Here is a 20,897-nt window from a genome sequence, read left to right on the forward strand (position 1 = left end):
ACGCTGAGATAAGCGAGATTTATTAGGGGCAAATCCAGGGTCGTGGTCAAAACAGTCCAGGGTTAATGAACCAATACGGACAGATCATGAGTCAGACATGACAAACAAACTATAAACAGACTCAAGCACACAAACATAGACCAATACAGCATACAAGGCAAGGACTAAGACCAGCAAACACTAAGGGCAAACACAGGGCTTAAATAACAAAGGGTAACGAGGGACAGGTGAACACAATCAAGGCAGAGTTACTAAACCAAAACAAACACACATGGACAAACCAAAACAAAAAGGCACGTGGAGTGGGAAGAGCCAATCGTGACACAGGGCAGTTGGTGAAATACAATTAACAGCAAAAAGCAATAGTTTGTAAATTACCTTTTACCTGTATTTAAACAGAGCAACAGAGTAACCATGTCAAAAACACTGCCGACTTCTCTGGGCTTGAGCTCATACTCAAATGGGCTGATTCATGGTGGAAATTTACTGTGCTCTAAAGTGTTAGCCTATTAGATTTATTTGTTTACCTGGATGATTTAAACATATTTTAAAGAAGAAAGTAAAAAGTCCTTGCTTTCAAAATCATTTGGACATCATCAGAATGCAGTTATTACAGTATTCGGTACATATGGCAATTCAATTTAATAAAAAATGACAGAATTGATAAATCTGTCTGGTGAAGCCTTGCAAATGCATGTGTTATATGATCTATAGGTCCCCCCCCATACACTGTAGCACTGTAGGTCAGTGATCAGTTTGAATCTGGAGAAAGTGTCGCTGGTTTGTTTTCTTAGAAATGGAGGAAGCTCAATGGAAGGAATTCTGATATTAACTACATTCACTGTTCAAGCTCAGTGTTCCCTTCAAGGGCATCATAACGCAAAGAAAGGACAAAATTCATCAAAGATAAAGACCACCATCTACTGGCTGACTGCCACAACACAACCCTACATTCTAGACCAGTTACACTCTTGCTACGTCTAATTCGCCCTACATAGAGAGTCTAGTGAAAAGGTTGGGAACTGCTGAACAGTTTTTTAAACAATGTAAAGGGCAGCTGGTGAATTCAAATTATGTAAAAATATTGTGGCTTTGGCATGAAAGATGTGGAACGTGATGCATATATAGCTGAAATGCTGTTTTATTGAACAGGCACTTCAACAAACGGCAAGAACTGCCCAGCCCAGGGTTAGTGAATGACGGAGGGAATAGCAGAAAAGGTCACCAATAGCCATACAACCTCACTCAGAACCACACTAACTAACCCACAGCCCAACTGTTACTCTGAACAAGCACAGAAAGACAATCTTAAAAACGACAGTTGGTTCAATGAGAGAACACTTGGGAGAAAGGACAGAGTCAGGGCAAATGCAAAATCAGAAACCAAAGAAAAAGAAAAGAAAACAAAAAAAAAAAACACAAGCAACCAGATCAAAAGGGCAAATCCAAAAGACCAATGGTCAAAAAACAGGCATTGGGTTCAGTACACTAGTCATGAAGTCAGAAGAGAAACGCTCAGTAAACCAGAAGAAGTCTAGACTCGTGTTTTACCACAGGGCCAATTTTGAACTATATAACTCTCCTTTATCACAGTGTTCAGCATTTTGCAGAGAAGTTGAGACATACGGTGATTTGAATATAGCCCAAGCCTTCACTAAGCAGAATGACTCCATACAGCACTCAGATAGCTTGGGGAACAGACCGCTTGACATGTCATGCCTTGCCCAGTGTGTGCTGTGTATTGCAAGACACCTTGACTGGATCATCAGTGGGTGTTTTTGAGGAAAATGTAGAAGATGGACTACGTGCTGTCATTTCTTCAATAAGGTACTATGTTAAAGGCTTCATGATACTATAATAATCTATCAATGGCTAATCAGACACATGACAGATGACGTAAATCTTTGATCTTGCGACAGACAGAGAGTCAGGAGACCAGGGTTTGCAGAAATTATGGTTTTATTTGAAGAGCTCTGTCCAGTCTGCCACCAACGCTAGTCTGAAAAACCAGGTTGGACCTAGGGCTTTTAACTCTAAGTCTTCCCACCCCCATTCAGAGAGCCATTCAGTGGGAATAGAGTGGGAGATTTGAATCCTGTCCTAAATACTTTACTGTCATAAAACGACCACAGTGCTCTGCTCCTGTCCCCAGGAAATGTCCTAAACTGCTGTTATTGTTGAAACCGTGAGAACAGGGTATACATTCTGTTTGATAAAACTGTCTGTCATTTCCCTGGCACGTAACTGGCAGACTTTATTTATAAACATTACATGCAATCTTACATTAAATCACTGCAACTCTGAGGAGTGAGGTGTTCTGTGTCCATGTGACCCTTACAAGTAATTACCGATAGCACTACAAAAACACAGAAAAGCAGACATGACTGAATGAATCATGCAACCTCTGGTCTGATGTTTCACCACTGTTTCAACATAGGGGGCGTGTTCACATAGAGCACATGCCAAAGAGTAAAATACCTGTTGTATGTTTCTGTGCAGTTTTCAGGTCAAACAGAATTTACAAATCACCGATTTCTTTTTCATGCACATTTCATACCATCCCAGCTTGGGTTTCGAAATGAAATATTACTATATTATCTATAAAAGAATATGCCTGGGCTGCAGGTGAAGGACCAAGTGGAATGTTGCTTAGGGTCCCCAAAAATGTCTGAATACTTGGTGCTAATGTTAATGTTGCAACCTCTTGTAAAAGTCTGACCTTTCACTTTTGTTATGACATTGTTTGTGTGGGGGGAGTGGCTTTTCACATTGGTTCCTCTGTTTTGATAAAGGCGAAATTAAAGGAATTTGAACCTGGGAGATGTAATGTAAACCCACAACATGCAATCCCTGTGCAATAATCTAATATGATGGGCGTGACTGTACATCAAAAGTATTGGCTTGCAAACCGCTAAGAGGTCCCAGGTATGTACTTCTTCAAAATTATACAAAACTGTTTGCAGAAAAAGAAACCAGGGATTTTCGTATTTTACTGATCAAAATCAAAAAACAATTCCAAAGAAGTTGGGACAGCAGATGAAATGCAATTAAGAGGTTTGTAAATCCAATAAAAACAGTATGAAGTAACCAGGTCAGAAATGCTGCCAACTTCTCTGGGTTCAAGCTCATCTGAAATGGACTGATGCACATTGAAAATGTGTGGTCTGAAGAATCAGCCTTTTTAGATTGTTTATGAAATTAACGGATGACGAGTTCCCTGGGCCAAAGAAGAAAAAGATCATCCAGAGCGTTACCAGTGTAAAGTTCAGCAGCACCACCATTAACACAGACACTAAACATATATTAGGGCAGCATTTGCTGCTTTTTAGATAACATCTTTTTCAGGGATGTCTGTGCTTATTTCAACATAAATTAAACGTTTTGCATGAGTTGGAACAGTGTGGCTGCATAATATGAGAGTGCTGGTGCTAGACTAGCCTGCTAGTCTGCTCCTATTTGAAAATAAGAGGCATATAATGAAGGACAAAACACAAAATTGAAGGCCCAGATGGTTGTATAATATAAGAATGTCAACAATTCTAGATTGAAAAGTGGCCCAAATGATTTTGAAGTGTTGATTAAGCAAAAGTGGTGTAACACAGTGATGGACAACTTTTTTGTAACAATGTTACAGGCACAATATGCAGAATATGTATGTATGCAAAAAAAACAATATTTAATCAATTTTTTTTTAAATGTCAAAACAATACAGGTTAAATTAAATGCACTAATCACTGGTTTCAACTTTAAGTAGCATTTCACATACCATCCCAACTTTTTGGCATTGAGCTTACAATTAAGTATTACTTGCATACAAAAGAATATGATTGGGGTAGAGGTGGGGAACCAGGTAGAATGTTGTTTAGGGTCCCCAAACTTTCAGAAATTACTCTGTTTCTCAGTTTAAATAAAGTCTTCATCTTTATCTTCTGTATTTTCACTCTGTAAACTTATTTCAACATGTACAGTTTGTTTATTAAGTGTGTTGGAAATTCTTCAATGTAATAAATGATCTTTTATTATATTTCTTTGTTTTAGTATCATATGATTTGAAAAGACATTCTTTTATTATTCCTGTTGTAGAAAATCCTTGCTGTAAGCAATTTTACAGGCCTTTAGAATTCAGTTATTGCAGTATTTGGTATGGATAACAATTCAGTATGACGAATTGACAAATATTTCTGGAAATCTGACAAAAATACAAGCTATTCAATTTGTTTCCCTGCACACTTTGTATTTGTGGAGTGAATATTGTCACTTTTGAGCACAAACGGTCAGTGATCAGATTAAATCTAGAAAAAGGTGCTAGTTTTTGAGGAAAGAAGAAAACATCGAACTGAAAGAAATCCTGCTTTAATTACATACGGAATGTTGAAGAAAAGTTCTACAATTCTAAAAGAAAGATACTAGTAGTTTCATAACAGTGATGAACCCTGTCCTTTATTACAGATAAAGATGAAGACCCCCATCTAGTGGTTGACTGTCACCAACACAAGTTTCTGGACCAGTTACTCATTAGCTCATTAACCTCTAATTCATCCAACCTGGAGTCCAGTGAAGGCACAGGAAACAGCCTGCACAAGTACTGTATTATTTTTAATCTATAATCTTTTTTGACACAATTTACAGGGCAGCTGTCAATTTCAAATTATGTAAAAATATTTAAAATGACAAAAATGTAGGTACAAGGTAGCTTACAGATGACAGAATTTTCTGTTTCTGTTGTATTCATCACTCAGACCACCTTGATTTTCAGTGCAGTTTGCAACGTAAAACCAAGTAAACTGAATGTTATGCTTTTGGAATATTAAGCATTTCAAAGTATTTTACTGCCATGGGTTATAAGCTGGTTATAAGCTGACTTTAGAACAGATAAAAAAATAAAAAAAAAAAAAACACCAGCACTTAAAAAGTGAAAAAAAGGTAAAAAAGTATTTGTATTCAAACAAATCACTGTTTATTAACCTGATGTAATATGATCTCTTTTATATTAGATCATGATATGAAATCTATTGTTTTGCAACTAATAAAAATCTAAAATGAAAAGAAATTACATGTAATCTTAAAGGAATGTGGATGTAATTTTTAATTTGGAAGTAGTTTTTTTTTTAGAGCTGCAATATGTAAGATTTTTTACTTTCATTTCACACCATGTCATGTCTTTATATGTTAAAATCATGTGCACAGCCTTAAAAAGATGGTCCAACTTGATGTATCGGTTTTAAATGCAAAATCAATGTTATAAGATGACCGTAGTACATAAATCGCTCACATCCTCAGAAAACACATCACGCACCAAGTTCTGACTATGTTCTTTTTTTGAAGTCTCTTTCAAAATGCTCACAATTATCAGATTCAACTGCTGAGTGAAGGGGTTCAAAGCACTACCTACTGGAATGCATAGTGCCAACAGTAAAGTTTGGTGGAGGAGGAATAATGAGCTGGCCTGTTTTTCAGGATTTGGGCCCCTTAGTTCCAGTGACGGTTGATGTTAATGCTCCAGCACACTAAAGACAACTACATACTTCCAACTTTGTGTGAGTAGTGAAGACCCCTTCCTGTTCCAGCATGACTGAGCCCCTACACACAATGCAAGCTCCATAAAGACATAGTTTGCCGAGTTTTGTGTGGAGGAGCTCCAGCGGTCTTTCAGAAGACCTGGAATGTCAATTCTGAGCCGGGTCTTCTTGTCCAACATCAGTATCTGACCTCACATATACTCTGACTGAATGGGCACAAATTCCTACAGCCACAGTCCAAGATCTTGTGGAAAGCTTCCCAGTAGTACAGAAGCTATTATTGCCACAAGGGGGACCAACTCTGTTTTTATTGCCCATGGTTTTGGAATGGGATGTCAAATAAGCTCATATAGGTGTGATGTATGGGTGTCCACATACTTTAGCCACATAGTATAGATGACACTGGTTAAGCCATTCTTTCACGCTGCAGTAGCGGCCTGCTTCACCACCTTACTACACACACACACACACACACACGCATAAACAAGGCATGCCCTGCAGCTGCTTCACCTTTATACACTAATATGACTGGTAATGTGTCTGGGTATTTGCCTCACTCTTCACCTGCACTGCCCTGGTAGCTACCTTTGTAGAGTAATAGTGTTGTGTATGTTGCTGTGCCAGTCATTTTTATTATATATGTTGGTATTTACACAAAGCATCTGAAATTCAGTGGTAATATGCAAATGAAAAGAATACACTATATTAAAGAGTTAAATATCTAATTAGTTCCATTTAAGGTGTGAAAACTGTATATTAACCTAAAACACTGGCTTCATTCTTCATCTTCTACCGCACTAGGGAGGTAGGCTATGATTCTGACTATAATGATTTGTTTCATAGCTGGTATAAAGAAAACACTGAGCAGCCAGGCTCTAATTGTACCATTAACAGGCTCAATAGTTTTTTATATTGGGTCGTGCAATTTCCACAGCTGTCATTTGTTATAAACAGTTTAGAAAAGAAAAAAGCAAGACAAAGAAACCCCAGACATTGTTTCAAAGATATGTTTTAATATTCATCGATAATAAACTAAATGTGTATAAAAATAATCATTATAGTGTTTTTTCTATTGGGAGGTCTGTCCTCTCCTCCTGTCCTCCTAACGCGTGTGAAATAAAAATAAAATTTCAATGTTGTTTTTTAGAAGATGTTTCTAATTTTTAAACAGAAGTTGAAAGATTTAGAAATAAAAAAATCATGTCACTACCAAAACAGAGTTTTGGCCATGGCTATAAACCAACTCTGAAGAATGCACACACTGTACAGCACCCCACATACGACTTTTGGGAAATATCTTTAGCTACGTTTACCAAGCAGGTAAAATTGGCCCAAATCTGATTTTCTCACCAAATCCGTTTTTTTTATTCTTTGTTCACATTATGTTTTAAAAGTGATCTGTATGAGACATCAGTCTGAACAGATCAGCTAAACTGACCCACATGAACAAAAGAACAATGCGTCATGTGGCTTGTCCAGAGGTCAACAATCATGACCGCCAGCGAACGCCTGTTGCTCCCGGTGGTTCAGTTTCATCTTTGCCAGCATCATAGGAGCAATTATGAAGTTCAGATGGTTGACAGTTGGGCTCATCACCCAGAATGTTTTCGAGGTCGCCGGGCCCAGTATTCGGCCACGGCCACTTCTTTGGTTCCTGCCCTCTGATTCGTTCTGATTTGGCCGTTTCGTTCAAAACCTCTTTGAACACAAAATGGTTGTGATGAGTCTGTTCTAATTTTTTGGCGCAGAAACATCAGCCTGAATGTTTATGAGTCTCAGCAGCGCAAAATTATGATGAATGTCAAGATGAACTGATGTAAAAGTCGCATGAATTCCGATCTGGCTGTCCAGACTGAGTCGCATTGCCGCAGATCGGATACGGGTCGCGGTTCAGTACCACATATGAAAGTATCTAAATCAGAATTGAAAATGTCAGATTCACTGCGTTTCTTGCTGTTCACACTGAAACACAGACACACACCTGTGTCACATATGGAGAAAAAGATCGGATCTCGGTCGCTGTTACCTGCTGTGTAAACATAGCCTTAGTGTAAAAATATATGCAGTTGGTTCTGGGAGAAAGTGAGATTTTTATGAGTCACATCTGAAGTTCTCCAGGGTTTATACTGTCCATTGGTGGTGTAAAGGCTGCACATGGTGGTCTGATTCAGTTTGTGGTCTCTCTGCTGTGGCAGACTGTACTGAACGGAAACGGAGAGCGGACCGCTCCCATGACTCCGTCCATGTTTGGAGGCGGAGCTCCAGGAGGCCACGAGAACTTCAGCCGCTGGATCAGAGAGGTGAAGAAGATGAAGAGCTCGGTCTTTGCTAGAGACTCACCCAGACACACCCTCGGACCTGCAGCACACATGTAATCACACACTTTTTGCAGCTTGTCTGGACATTTGGACATACATGTGTCCCATATGTGTCTTTTATGTTTTCACTGTAATCTACTGGCTTTGCTGTAGACGCTGCAGACTCACCCAGAGAGAACGGCAGAAAGCAGTCGTTTTTGCAGAACTGTCCTTTCTCATCCAGAAAGTTCTCTGGGTTGAACGTGTTCGGGTGCTTCCAGTGCTCTTGGTCAGTCATGATGGCCGTGAAGTTTGAAAGGATCTCTGTTCCCTGCCATAGGAAAAAGAAACAAATAACAACACACATAAATGATGCTGTTAGTTATAATCAAGATAATCCTGTGACCAGTAGGAGGCCTTTAAGCCTCTATTTCATGCATTATAAGAGCAATGCATCATCATCATCGTTTACTGCTAGTCCAGATAGGGTCACGGTAGCAGTTGGGAGAGCAGAGAATCCCAGATGACCCTGTCCTCCGCAACTTCCTCCAGCTCATTCCCGGGGACCCCAAGCCACTCCCAGGCCAACTTGGAGATATAATCCCTCCAGTGGGTCCTAGGACGACCCCGGGGTCTTGTCCCAGTAGGCTGTGCCTGGAACACCCCCACTGGGAGGTGTCCAGGAGGCATCTGGATCAGATGCCCGAACCACCTCAGCTGGCTCCTCTCAATGCGGAGGAGTAGCGGCTCTACTCTGAGCTCCTTCCGGATGACCAAGCTCCTCACTCTATCACATAGCGTGTAGCCCGCCACCTGATGAAGAAAGCTCATTTCCGCCACTTGTTTCACAATCTCGTTCTTTCGGTCATTACCAACAGCTCATGACCATAGGTGAGGGTCGGAATGTAGACCGACCGGTAAACAGAGAGCTTCGCCTTTTGGCTCAACTCCCTCTTCGCCTCTACAGTCCAGTACAGTGACCGCATTACTGCTGCCGATCTCACGATCCCTCTTCCCATCACTCGTGAACAAGACCCCAAGATATTTAAACTCCTCCACCTGGGGCAGGTCCTTTCTCCTTACCTGGAGTGGGCATGCCATCCTTTTCCAGGCCAAGACCATGGACTCAGACTTGTAGGTGCTGATCCGCATTCCAATCGCTTCACACTCAGCTGCAAACCGCTCCAGCAAGCGCTGGAGGCATCCATGTGATTCCGCCAAAAGAACAATATCATCTGCAAATAACAGAGACGCCACCCTCCGGCCTCCAAACATAATGCCCTCCTGACCCCGGCTACGCCCTGACACTCTGTCCATAAATATCATGAACAAGAGTGGAGACAGGGAACAACCCTGGCGGAGTCCAACGCTAACACTGAAAGAGTCTGACTTAATGCCGAGTATACGGACACAGCTCTCACTCCGGGAGTACAGAGATTTGGATGGCCCGGAGTAGTAGCCCCGGCACCCCATACTCCCAGAGGACCTTCCACAAGATATCTCAAGGAACACGGTCATAAGCCTTCTCCAAATCCACAAAACACATGTAGACTGGGTTGGCAAACACCCATGCCCCCTCAACAATCTGTAAGTGGGTGAAAAGCTCGTCCATTGTTCCACGGTCAGGACAAAGTGCACATTGTTCCTCCCCAATCTAAGGTTCAACTATCAGTCGGAGTCTCCTTTCCAGCACCTTTGCATAGACTTTCCCAGGGAGGCTGAGCAGTGTGATACCCCGATAGTTGGCACACACACTCCGGTCCCCCTTTTTAAAAATAGGGACCACCACCCCAGTCTGCCAGTCCAAGGGTACTGTTCCCGAGGTCCATGCAATATTGCAGAGGCGTGTTAGCCACAACAGCCCCACAATATCCAGAGCCTTAAGCATCTCTGGATGAATCTCATCCACCCCTGGTGCCTTGCCACTGAAGAGCTTACCAACTACCTCAGTGACCTCCACCAGGGAAATGGAACTTGACACCCCAGGAGCCTCTGGCCCTGACTACTGTGAGGGAGGCACGTCTCCCAGATTAAGAAGTTCCTCGACAATATCCTCATTTGAAGTCAGAGTTTCTCCACCCTTGCCGAATACAGCTTGGGCGCAGCCACCCTGACCACTCCTGAGTCACCAGACAGTTGTCCAGAACCTCTTTGAGTCTTTTTCCATGGCCTCAACAAACTCCTTTCCAGAACCCTGCCCACTCGCTCCAAGAAGGCCGAATACGAATTTGGTGCTTAAGCACAGACAAACGTCAAAGTTTTCCTCTCTGCATTTTTAATTCGCATTGAGGCGACCCTCTCGTCCAGGACAAACTCCAACTGCATGATCACCAGCCGGTGACCCATGAGTATCCCCACACCCACCCGGCACCTCTCACCCTGTGCAACCCCTGAGTAGGAGAAAGACCAACTCCTATCCAGCAGTTTTGTTCCAGAGCCAACCCTGTGGGTGGAGGTGAACCCAACTATATCTAGTTGGTACCTCTAAACCTCCTGCACAAGTTCCGGCTCCTTCCCCCCCAGTGAGGTTACATTCCATGTACCAAGAGCCAGTTTCTGCTGTAGGGGCCTAGGCCACCAAGGGCCTCCCCGCAATCTCCCACTGCCAATATGGCACTGCACCGCTCCCCCATGCTGGACCTTGTGGGTGGTGAGCCCACATGGCCTCCCCACGTTGCCTTTTCGGGCTGAGCCCGGCCGGATTACGTGGGCTGCTCAGCCACCAGGCACTCCCTGTGAAACACTACCCCCAGGCCTGGCTCCAGGGGAAGGCCCCGGTGACCCTTTCCTGGGCAGGGTACATGATTTTTTGTGCACGATATGCATGGAGTAGTTTGGATCGTGTTAGTCTGGGTCTTCACTCCAGACCTGTTCACCTTGGGAGACCCTACCAGGAGCATATTGCTCCTGACGACTTAGTTCTGAAGATCCCTAGACCACACAAGCCCTTCCGCCATGACAAGGCCCCAATCCAGGAAGGGTGGTGGCCTGTACGGGGACCAGATTTTTCTTGGACCAGATTATTCAATTCAAAAATTTAAAAAAAGGTGCACAGGGGTGTTTTTGGAGTGTGCTGCTTTGAGGCATCATTGCACAAAAATGGAAAGAACTTATATAGACGTGTGCTGCTTGAAGTGGTGAGACCTGGCTTGTAACTGGCTAAATCCATTCCACTGTAAAACAATGTTGCTTCTAGGCAACAAATATATTACTGCAAATTCTCAAAACAAAAAAATTAATACTGAACACTAAAAAAAGAGGTTTAAATGTACCCACTAAGAGAGAGTATTACCAAGTACATGGTTTTTATTGACTTACTCAAACTCCTCAATTTATTGTCCTTCAGACAGCCTGTACCTGTTTTACTTAATCATATTTATTCATAACTTTTATTTTTGTGTTAGGTATCCTTAGTTCTTTATCTCTTTTTTACTTACGTATTTACTTCCTCTTATTTTATTTTTAATAGTTTTGTATCATTACTTTTTTTTAATTTGTGATATTGTATTATTACCTTACTAATTTCTAATCTACTTTTGATCTTAATTTCTTATCATTTAAATCTCAAGTTCTATTTTTATCTACTTTTATCTTTTATTCACTGTTATTTTAAATTTTCTCTTAATTTAAAATGATTAAATGTAGTTATTATTTTCTTTGTCATGTCAGTCCCTGTTTTTGTAAATGCTCGGCTACATTGAAATTGAGGGTTGCCCTTAATGTACTTTCAAGTCAAAATAAAGGTTGTTTGATTGTTAACCCTATTGTTGTCTTTAATTAGGTATAATGTCATTGTAAAGTGAGGAAAATGACTTTGTTGCCCTGAGGCAACATTGAGCAATAGAGGGTTAATGTTTGAAGTAAAAATAAATTTCTTTAATCAGCACCAGTAACTGTAGTAAAACCTGGTGGAGGGAATATCACTGAATGGAAGAGGTTATCTGTGGTTCCATATCTGTTTATACCTCTAAACATTCTACCTTCCATTCTTTCAACTCTCCACCCATTCAGCCTTTCATCCCTCCATACTCCAGTAAGTTCATATTCATATCTGTTTGACCTTCCATTAATGGTGGCTGGCATTCATCCATCCATCCAGTCTTTCACCCATTTAGATATTCATCTACTCCTCCGTCCATACTTCTGTCAATTTTGTCTTTCATTCAGCCTTCATCTTCCACCCTTTCTGGTCCTATTACCATCCTTTCAGACTTTTCTTCTTCCCAAAATTCCATCTATTCTGCTTTTTCATCTCTATAGTCTTTCATCAATTCATCATTGTATTAATACTTCCATCCAGCGATACTTCAATCCATTCAAACTTCCATCCCATGCATTCATATTTTCATCCCTCCATGCTTTCATTCATTCATTCAGAATTTCATCCATTTATATTGCTGTTCATCCAAACTTTGATCCATTCTTTCCATAGCCCACCTTACCGCAGGCAGGTGGTATCCCTGTAGCTCTGTGGGCTGTGTGGTTTGGTGAACCACGCCAAGCGGAACAATGTTAGCGCAGCGCTGGATCTCACTGACAGTGGCGTAAGTGTATGGGAGCTGTGCGCGGTCATCCATGCAGGGAGAGCGGTCAAATCCTAACACCTGAATGATCTCATTGTGACAGCGCTCTGATAAACCAGACACATAAAAGAAGGAATAAATAAACAAAATGAAATAAATTAAATAAAATCAGGTCTGTTTCTCTACCTTGTATGTCGGGGTGCTCCATCATGTAAATCAGGCCCCATCTGAGAGTGGTGGATGTAGTTTCTGTCCCAGCAAAGAAGAGGTCAGAAGTGGACATGATCATGTTGTCCTCGTGGAATGTAGAGTCCTCCTTTGATTCTTGCTACTCGGAACAAAGATGTAATATTTTTAATGCTCTATCAATGTGTTTTACAGAGTTTTACACATCCAGTGTTGAATTAGAGTAAACAAAAGGAAATGAGATGTGCGCAATACTTTCCTGTGGAGTTTAATTCCAACTACGATCTGCCACACCTGCTCCAGCAAATTAAGTAGTTGACTGGATGGATCAGATGCACCAGTGCCAGGTAAGCCTTTGAAATTCAGGTTGGAACTAAACTCTACTAGAAAATAAATCCCCAAGAGAAGACCTGGGGACCTCTGGTGTAAAGTGTGTGTGGTATCCTAGCTCACTGTTTACCTTGGTCATCTCCACCAGGTAGGCATCAATGAAGTCTCTGAGGTTTTCTGGGTCCAGAGTCTTCCTGTGTTCATCCACAGCCTCACGAATGAACACTACCAAGGAGTTGGCATTTTGCCAGACCTTCTGGTGCGGCCCTGGAAAGTGCTTTATGAAGGGGACCAGGTTGAAGATCTGCAGGGACAAAAAGACTGTTTTTTTGCGGTTTATACTTTTAACTCATTCCCAGAATTTAAATCCAGTTCACTCCTAGTTGATTTATTTTATAGCTACCTGGATGGAATACTTATCTGGGATTGAATTCCATTGTAAATGTTTATGATATTTTTATTCTGGGTGTGGAGTAGAACCTGGGCCTGTAAATACCTTCTAGCATGAAATTCATCTGGACATTGTATTGTTTTGACTTTCATCAGCAGTGATCATCATGATCATGCTGGTCATTACCTGTCCAACAGGTGATCCGGCAAGCCGAACGTTTTCATTCAGAAATTCCAGCAGCTTAGCAAAGCGCTTGTTGTCGTACTCAAATCGGTCTCCAAAGACAACGGAGCAGATGATGTTGGAGACTGCGTTCATAAAGGGGTGGATGGGGTAAAAAGCCTTCCCTTCAAAAAATGTAAAGAGAATGGATGTGATCAGAAAGAGTACAATGAAAGATACATGTACAAAAGTATGTGCGCACCTGACTATCACACCTATTTGAGCTTGTTGGACATTAAAAAATTCCCAAACCTTGGGAATTAATATGGAGTTTCCCCCTCCATTGCAACAGTAACATATTTTGGAGTGTCTCTGTGGGAGTTTAAGCCCATTCAATCAAAAAAGTATTCATGAGGTCAAGCACTGATGTTGGACAAGAAGGCCAATTCAGGTGTTCAGCAGGGTCCAAGTCAGCGCTCAGGCTACTGGAGTTCCTCCATACCAAAACCATGGACACAGTCATGCTGGAACAGGAAAGGGTCTTTCCTAAACTATTGCCACTAATTTGAAATTATATAATTTGCAACTTTACAGTATATGTACACCACTCCAGCCGACGCTTGGCATTGCACATATTGTTCTTAGGCTTGTGTGCAATTGCTCAGCCATGAAAACCCATCTTACAAAGCTCCTCCTGATCTTGCTTCCAGAGGCAGCTTGAGGCAGATGATAGATTGAGCTGCAGTATCCAAATTTTACAATTTAAGCAATTCTGTGATTTTGTGGCAACAGTTTGGAAAAGATCCTTTCCTGTTCCAGCATGACTGTGTCCCTGTGCGCAAAGTAAAGATCCTGAAGGTTTGATGGGTTTGATGTGGAGGGACTCTGTTTGTTTCTGTGAACAGCTTCCCATCCTGTGTGGTCTTATGCTGTTGCTACTTCTGCCTTGATCAGGTACCCACTGCTTGCCAGCCTTCTGGTCCATTTCAGTCTTCTGGAATATTTTGACCACCACTGAGCCTCACACTGTACAATACTGTGCAAACTTCACCTGCATGAACTGACCCTCCTGCTGCTGCTGCATAAACTCAAACTTTATACTGATACTGTTTCCGTTGTCACCCGGAAGAGGATGGGTTCCCCTTTTGAGTCTTGGTTCCTCTCAAGAATTCTTCCTCTTGCTCTTAGGGAGTCTTTGCTTTGCCACAGATGCCACTGACTTGCTCATGGAGGCTTTGACCCAGATTTTTCTGTAAAGCTGCTTTGGCACAACATGTGTGGTAAAAAGCGCTATATAAAAAAACTTTGAGTTTTGTGCATTATGCTCTTGAGCACTCTGCAGCCCCCCTCCATAATTTTGCATGGTCTACTGCTTCATGGCTATGCTGTTGTTGCTCTGAGAGGCATTCACTTCAAAATAATTGCACTTCCAGTTGACTGGGACAGATCTTGCAGGGGAGGATTTGCACAAACTGACTTGTGACAAAGACATATAAAGTCACCGAGCTCTTCAGACACGTTGCACTGTCGAAGTTTGTCTAAAGAAACAATGTGCTTGACTTTGTACACCTGGTTACAATGGGTGTGGCTGAAACACTTGAAGACTGTAAAATTAGGAGGTGTCCTCATACTCCTTGCCATATAGTGTACTGTATATATGCTACGGTTGACCAAGGAAGGATAGTTGGAGTACAGCAGCCTGCCATCTGTTGGCCTGCACTGATCGACTCAGAAGGCAGGTATAGCTACCCATCAGCTACCTTCCTGCTTGAGCATCTCCTTGAGGAGGTACTGCGCCTCTTCAGCCACACGCTCCTCTATAGTTTTCTTCCCCAGGCCAAAGTTGCGCAGTGTGTGCAGGGCAAAGCGGCGCTGCTGTTTCCAAGCATGACCGTAAGTGACTGCTAAAATACCTGAGAGAGGCAGGTAGAGGTAGAGAGAGAGAGATAAAGAAAGACAGATGGTGAGAAAGCATGGTAGTGGAGAAGGGATAGTTAACTGTCTATAAGAAATGCATGTCTGCCTGTTCATGGAATGACAGTAAAGGTACAGCAAAAAAATTGTGTGTTACTGACCATACCCATTGGTGATCCAGTGTATTATTGGAATGACCGGCCTCCCAGAAAACACGGCCCCATTCTGAACGAAAGCTTCCTTCACAATCTGCATGTTATTCAGCACGATCAATGGCTTCCTGCCTATATATATGCTGGACATCTCGCCATATTTCTGCATCTGGAAGGGAAGCAAAATATTCACTGTACCTGCAACGTTAGAACGTAAAAGTGTAGCTGTGGCTGAGACTATCTTACAATATAAATCTTGAAATATCCACTATAGGCTGAATATTTTAGCACACAAGTGAACAAGTAATGTCACGCCACAGGTCCATGCTCACACACCTGACTCAGCTCAACACATTTGAGCAAGATATGGCCTGAGAATTCTGCACAGTACTGTGAGTTCAGCTCACCAGATCAGATCATGGTCTCACTTTATTTAGATAGTCCACTATTGTCCCCTATAGATCATCTACAGATGTTCAAAATGATACCAAACTATCTGTAGAAACTCAGTTGATTCTGAACAGTGGTGGGGATAGGGTTAGGGTTTGGTCCAAGGTTAGGCCTTGGACCAGGGTGAGGGTTGAGATTGAGATTAAGATCAGGATTAGAGCAGATTTAGAGTTCAAGAAAATGATGGTCAATTTAGGAGATATTTAGTTGATATTTAGTAACTCAAAAATTAATGTAGTATGTACAAATCATCTAAAGTGACTATACAAATAATGCATTACCCTGTTTTTTGTTGGATGATCTTTAACAGCAAAGAGCACATTAGAAAAACCAACATAAAACAGCTGTGTTTTCAGCTGTTTCTGCACCAGCAGACAAAAAGAAGTGGTTACATGAGCCATGGTGTGTTTACCTGGCTGCATTCCAGTGATACACGTGACAATGCAAACTTTCCAACATGTTGAAGCATGATTAGATAACAAAGTCCAGCACGTGTGACAGACGCCGCTATAGTTTTCTAGGTAGTCTCACATCTTATGTCATACTAATTAATTGGACATGTGACTTATTTTTTACAAAATTTACCTTTTGTGGCATTAAATCAATATTCAGAGAAAATATTTAAAGTTTGAGTTTACTCTTCCCACTTCAATATAATTTTTTGTCTCATGTACAAATATAATAATAAACCATTTTCTTTCTCCAATTGTTTTCTTTTTTAATCCATTTCCATTATCACAAAACATACTGTTGTTATAACAGGTGTAAGTAGTGACGTCTGAATAATGAGCAGTTTAGGGGTTAATAGCTACTCCAGCACGTGTACATACTGTCAAACAAATGAAACTGACCGATCGGACGAGAGCCATTGGATCCTTCATGAGCTGAAGCAGGTTACCAACAAAGGGCAGCGGTTTGGGTCCGGGGGGGTTGCGGCTCCTGGAGGAGCTCAACCTGAAGATCTCCAGCAGAAGGAGAGTGAGCAGACCAACCAGCAGGGCCAAGCCCACTGATGTCCAGTCCAAATATCTCAGCACAGACTCCATTCTGAGAGGAATGCAGGAGAGAACAGGCGCTCACAGCTTTATACAGCAAAGCCGGGAGGGGAGGGGAGGGGAGGGGAGGGGAGGGAGAGAGAGAGAGAGAGGGAGAGAGAGAGAGAGAGAGAGAGAGGGAGAGAGAGAGAGGGAGAGGGAGAGGGAGAGAGAGAGAGAGAGGGAGAGAGAGAGAGAGGGAGAGGGAGAGGGAGAGAGAGAGAGGGAGAGAGAGAGAGAGGGAGAGGGAGAGGGAGAGAGAGAGAGAGACCTATGTTATGAGCAATTGGTGGCCTCTTTCATCATACTGGGTGTTTGTACAGACCAACTGTAAAACAAAGAAAAATACAAATCTGTTCAGAGGTCATAAAAGCTTCCCTAGAGGACAGTAAGTTACTCACACTTTTATAGCCAAGAGCTCAGATAGTGTCCATACAGTTTACACTCAAATCTTACATTTAATTTACAGATTTAATCTAATCAAATCTTACATTTCTTAGATCTCATTGTGTCAATCTTACAAACGTACAGTTATTGCAAAAAGTGGGAAAAATATGGCAGCTTGAATGATGCAACCTCAAGTCATATTCCAGGAATTCACCATCGTTGCAGTATACAGTGTGGGTGTGGCTTCCTTGTTTAGGTAGAGGCTGATTTTCTACCCTGGAGCTTAAAGCTGAGTGTCCTAATCCACATGTACATTACATTATGTGAACATTAGACCACAATCATTTTGCTTTGAGTGACTCTGTACATTATTTATGTTTATTCTAGTGAATTAAATATTCAATTTTTTGACTACCTACATAGGGTGTTCATTTATTTAACCTGAGAAATACAACAAAATGATTAGTCATTCCAAGCATTGTATAGCTTCCCTACATACGTTTTGGGTATTTGGAGACCTCTCTGGTGTAAATCTGTAATTACACGAAATGGGTGGAAGGACTTTTGTTGCATGGGTTCTGCTTTGGACCCCTTCCCCGACTGGATGAATCTGATGATTGCGAATGCGTTAAAAGAGTATTCAAACAGAATTCGATGAAGGATGCGTCTTCCAAGGATGTGAGTCATTTATCAACTATTGTAATTTCTTCATTAGTATTATATTGATTTTGCATTTGAGGCCTAAACATCGATCTGGGCCTTGCATGGAAACTATGTATTATTTATTATTCTACAACACACTAATAGCAATAAAACTGCATGGTCTTTCATTTAGCATAGTTATCAAACAAAACAGGGCACCAAGGGCGTAGCACTCTTCTACAACCAAAGCATAGCTCGACCAGTTTACATTGAAGTCCCTGTAGTTACTGAATAATAAGCCTCTGTAAATAATAATCCTGGGAGTTTAAGGGGTTAAAGGGCAGGGGACACAATGCTATATTTCTTTATGAGGTCTGTAGTTCTTCATAAGGCTTTAATGCATTTTTACCAAAACTGCACACAAATGTTTATCTGGAGGTCTCCTATTGGCTACTTGCTTTGGTGAGTTCACCTTCTATCATTTCTTCATTCATGTCTTCAGTTGCATCAGAAAGGAAAGAGGTGCTGCCGTCCATCTCTCAGCGACTGTGGCTGGCTGTGGAATGAACAGTGTGCGTTTCCCAGGTTAACTGCTGGGCTGAGGCTGAACTTCGGGCCAAACACAGTCTGCTCCATTAGCTATTTAAAAAAGCTTAATTGCTGCTCTGAATCAAATCCTGTGCTTGTTTATCAGCTTGTCAAAAGTTTGGGCACAAACTGATCCTCTAGTCTGTGGTGTAGCTTCCATTCTGCTGGCTATAGATGGCAATTGTAAAATGTATTTTTAAGATAAAATGTTATTTTATTCACACCAGCTTCTTAGTGGGGAAAATTCCCCTCAGAGTGTGTCAGGTGTTATTTTTGGATGATTGTGTCATGTTATGAATCATTATGGAGCGGGAAAACGAGGAAACGTACATTGTGCAATATATGCTGGTATTTCTCATTCATGAATGAGCAGAGTTGTTACTGCCATGCTATTAGCCTTCATCATCACAGTAAATCTGGATCTGCATTTCATGAACGTAGCGCACAATGTCTGAGATCAACTGGTACTGTTCCAGAGTCAGGCTCAGTGACCTGACAAAACACATGATGACCATTCATGTCTGGCCAAGACAGAAGAACTCTGGTAGGAGAGTGACTCAACATAACCCATTTTCAAAGTTGCTATTAAAAGCCGTTTCTGGCTATTTTGGACGTCACTCAGTTGAATTATGCAATATTTTCAATTCTTCAATAACGCTGATGAAAATCTTTAGATGAAAATACGATTTACAGAATTTACAAAATTGGAACCCAACTGCATTTTTTTGCAAATGTTTTATTTACTTTTTATTATTGTGTTTAAATTCCCTTTGACACATCTTTGCTCACTAGCAGCTCAACACAGAGTCAAAACATTTCACAGTTGGGGAAAAATATTATTTGAGTTTTTTTAAGAGTCAATTTCATTTCCATTATTTTGATTAGATCACTTTGTCAATTGTTCTCAAAATAGTATTTAATGTAAAATATTTTGCTGTGCAACTATTAAAGGTCTGAAACGAAATGAAATTAAACGTAATCTTAAGGAAATGTGGATTTCAGTGTCGAGTGGGTTTGTTGTTTTGAAAAACGTTTTTAAAGCTGCAATATGTAAATTTTTTTAAAAATAAAGAAGAAATCAAAGAATTTTTCTGACGACATCAGACATCTTTGCATATTAACATCACACACACTCAACGTTTAGGCCTCTATTGCAAAATCAATGTTACACTGATGAAAAATAACAATAGTTGATAATTCACTCACGTCCTTGGAAGACGCATCCTTCGCCCAGTTCTCTTTGGATACTCAGTTGCACTTTATATTAAGTGTCTATAACAACTGTGTAGTTACACATGAATAGCATTTGCAACAACAATGTAACTATTGATGATTTTGTCAGTGTGACAGACGGATTACAGAAGTGCAGCCTATGTAATTACACATGTGCATCAACGTCAGTTTTGCCTCATATAATTACACAAGTGTATTTTTGATACAGTACCAGATCAGAAGCCTTTTCCAGATGTAAAAGGAAGAATATTTTACATAATTACTGTGGAATAACTTTATTCATTAATACCATCCTATAATTACACTGCACCTATGTAACAACTACACAGGAACTTTGCTGTAGTGCAGTGTTAAAGTTACACTTTAAAATAATTGGGCAGTTCATGTGTAGTTGTTATGCAGGTATTGTGTAATAATGCAGGGGTACTATAAACATTGCTTTGGGTAAAATTCTATACCTTTAATTAAATGTCATATAGTTACATGTTAATATAAGGGGGCGTCTGCTGTTCTGTTACATTACAGACTGGGTTAAAGCCGAAACGAGTTATAGTGTCACAGCACTAACAACAGAAATGCTAGCTCAATGTTAGGAAAGCTAGCAGAAACAATGTAAGTAACATTAATGTAAGTCAATACTTCCTTTTACTGTGGGGAAAAAAAAACTTCTAAAAGTCACTACTGTTCCAGTCTGATTACAAATGTAATTATATTTGTTATTACCCTTGTGTAATTACAAGAGAGAATAGGCTGTTACAGCTATTAAGACACACGTGTGTAATGACATGAGGCCAAACTGAAGGTAATACATATGTGTAATTACATAATCTCTACATCTGTCGTCCGTCTGTAACGGTGACTAAATCATTAGTAGTTACATTGTTGTTGTATATGTTGTTCACATGTAACTACAGTTATTAGAGACACTTAATATAAGGTGGGACCGAAAACTCTTTTATCACAGTCGCAATCATCAGATTCATCCAGTTGGGGAAGGGGTCCAAAGCACAACCCAAACTACAAATGTTCTTCCACCCTTTTTGTATGATTACACAGTTCCCCTGGAGAGTGACAAAAGATCACAAAATG

General features: G+C 41.0%; 1 protein-coding gene across 1 annotated transcript; it reads right to left on the minus strand.

Moving 5' to 3' along the window:
- Nucleotides 1–7,038: 7,038 nt before the first annotated feature.
- On the minus strand, nucleotides 7,039–17,000 carry LOC108440008 (cytochrome P450 2B4-like). The gene is made up of 9 exons (XM_037541471.1): nucleotides 16,776–17,000; nucleotides 15,484–15,643; nucleotides 15,169–15,321; nucleotides 13,433–13,593; nucleotides 12,986–13,159; nucleotides 12,526–12,667; nucleotides 12,259–12,446; nucleotides 8,006–8,147; nucleotides 7,039–7,877 (listed from the first exon to the last, which is right to left on the minus strand). The coding sequence occupies exons 1-9, from the start codon at nucleotides 16,968–16,970 to the stop codon at nucleotides 7,687–7,689; spliced, it is 1,506 nt and encodes a 501-aa protein (XP_037397368.1). The 5' UTR covers nucleotides 16,971–17,000; the 3' UTR covers nucleotides 7,039–7,686.
- Nucleotides 17,001–20,897: the final 3,897 nt, after the last annotated feature.

Source organism: Pygocentrus nattereri, chromosome 9 (genome assembly GCF_015220715.1).
Source record: "Pygocentrus nattereri isolate fPygNat1 chromosome 9, fPygNat1.pri, whole genome shotgun sequence".
NCBI classification, from domain to species: Eukaryota; Metazoa; Chordata; class Actinopteri; order Characiformes; family Serrasalmidae; genus Pygocentrus; species Pygocentrus nattereri.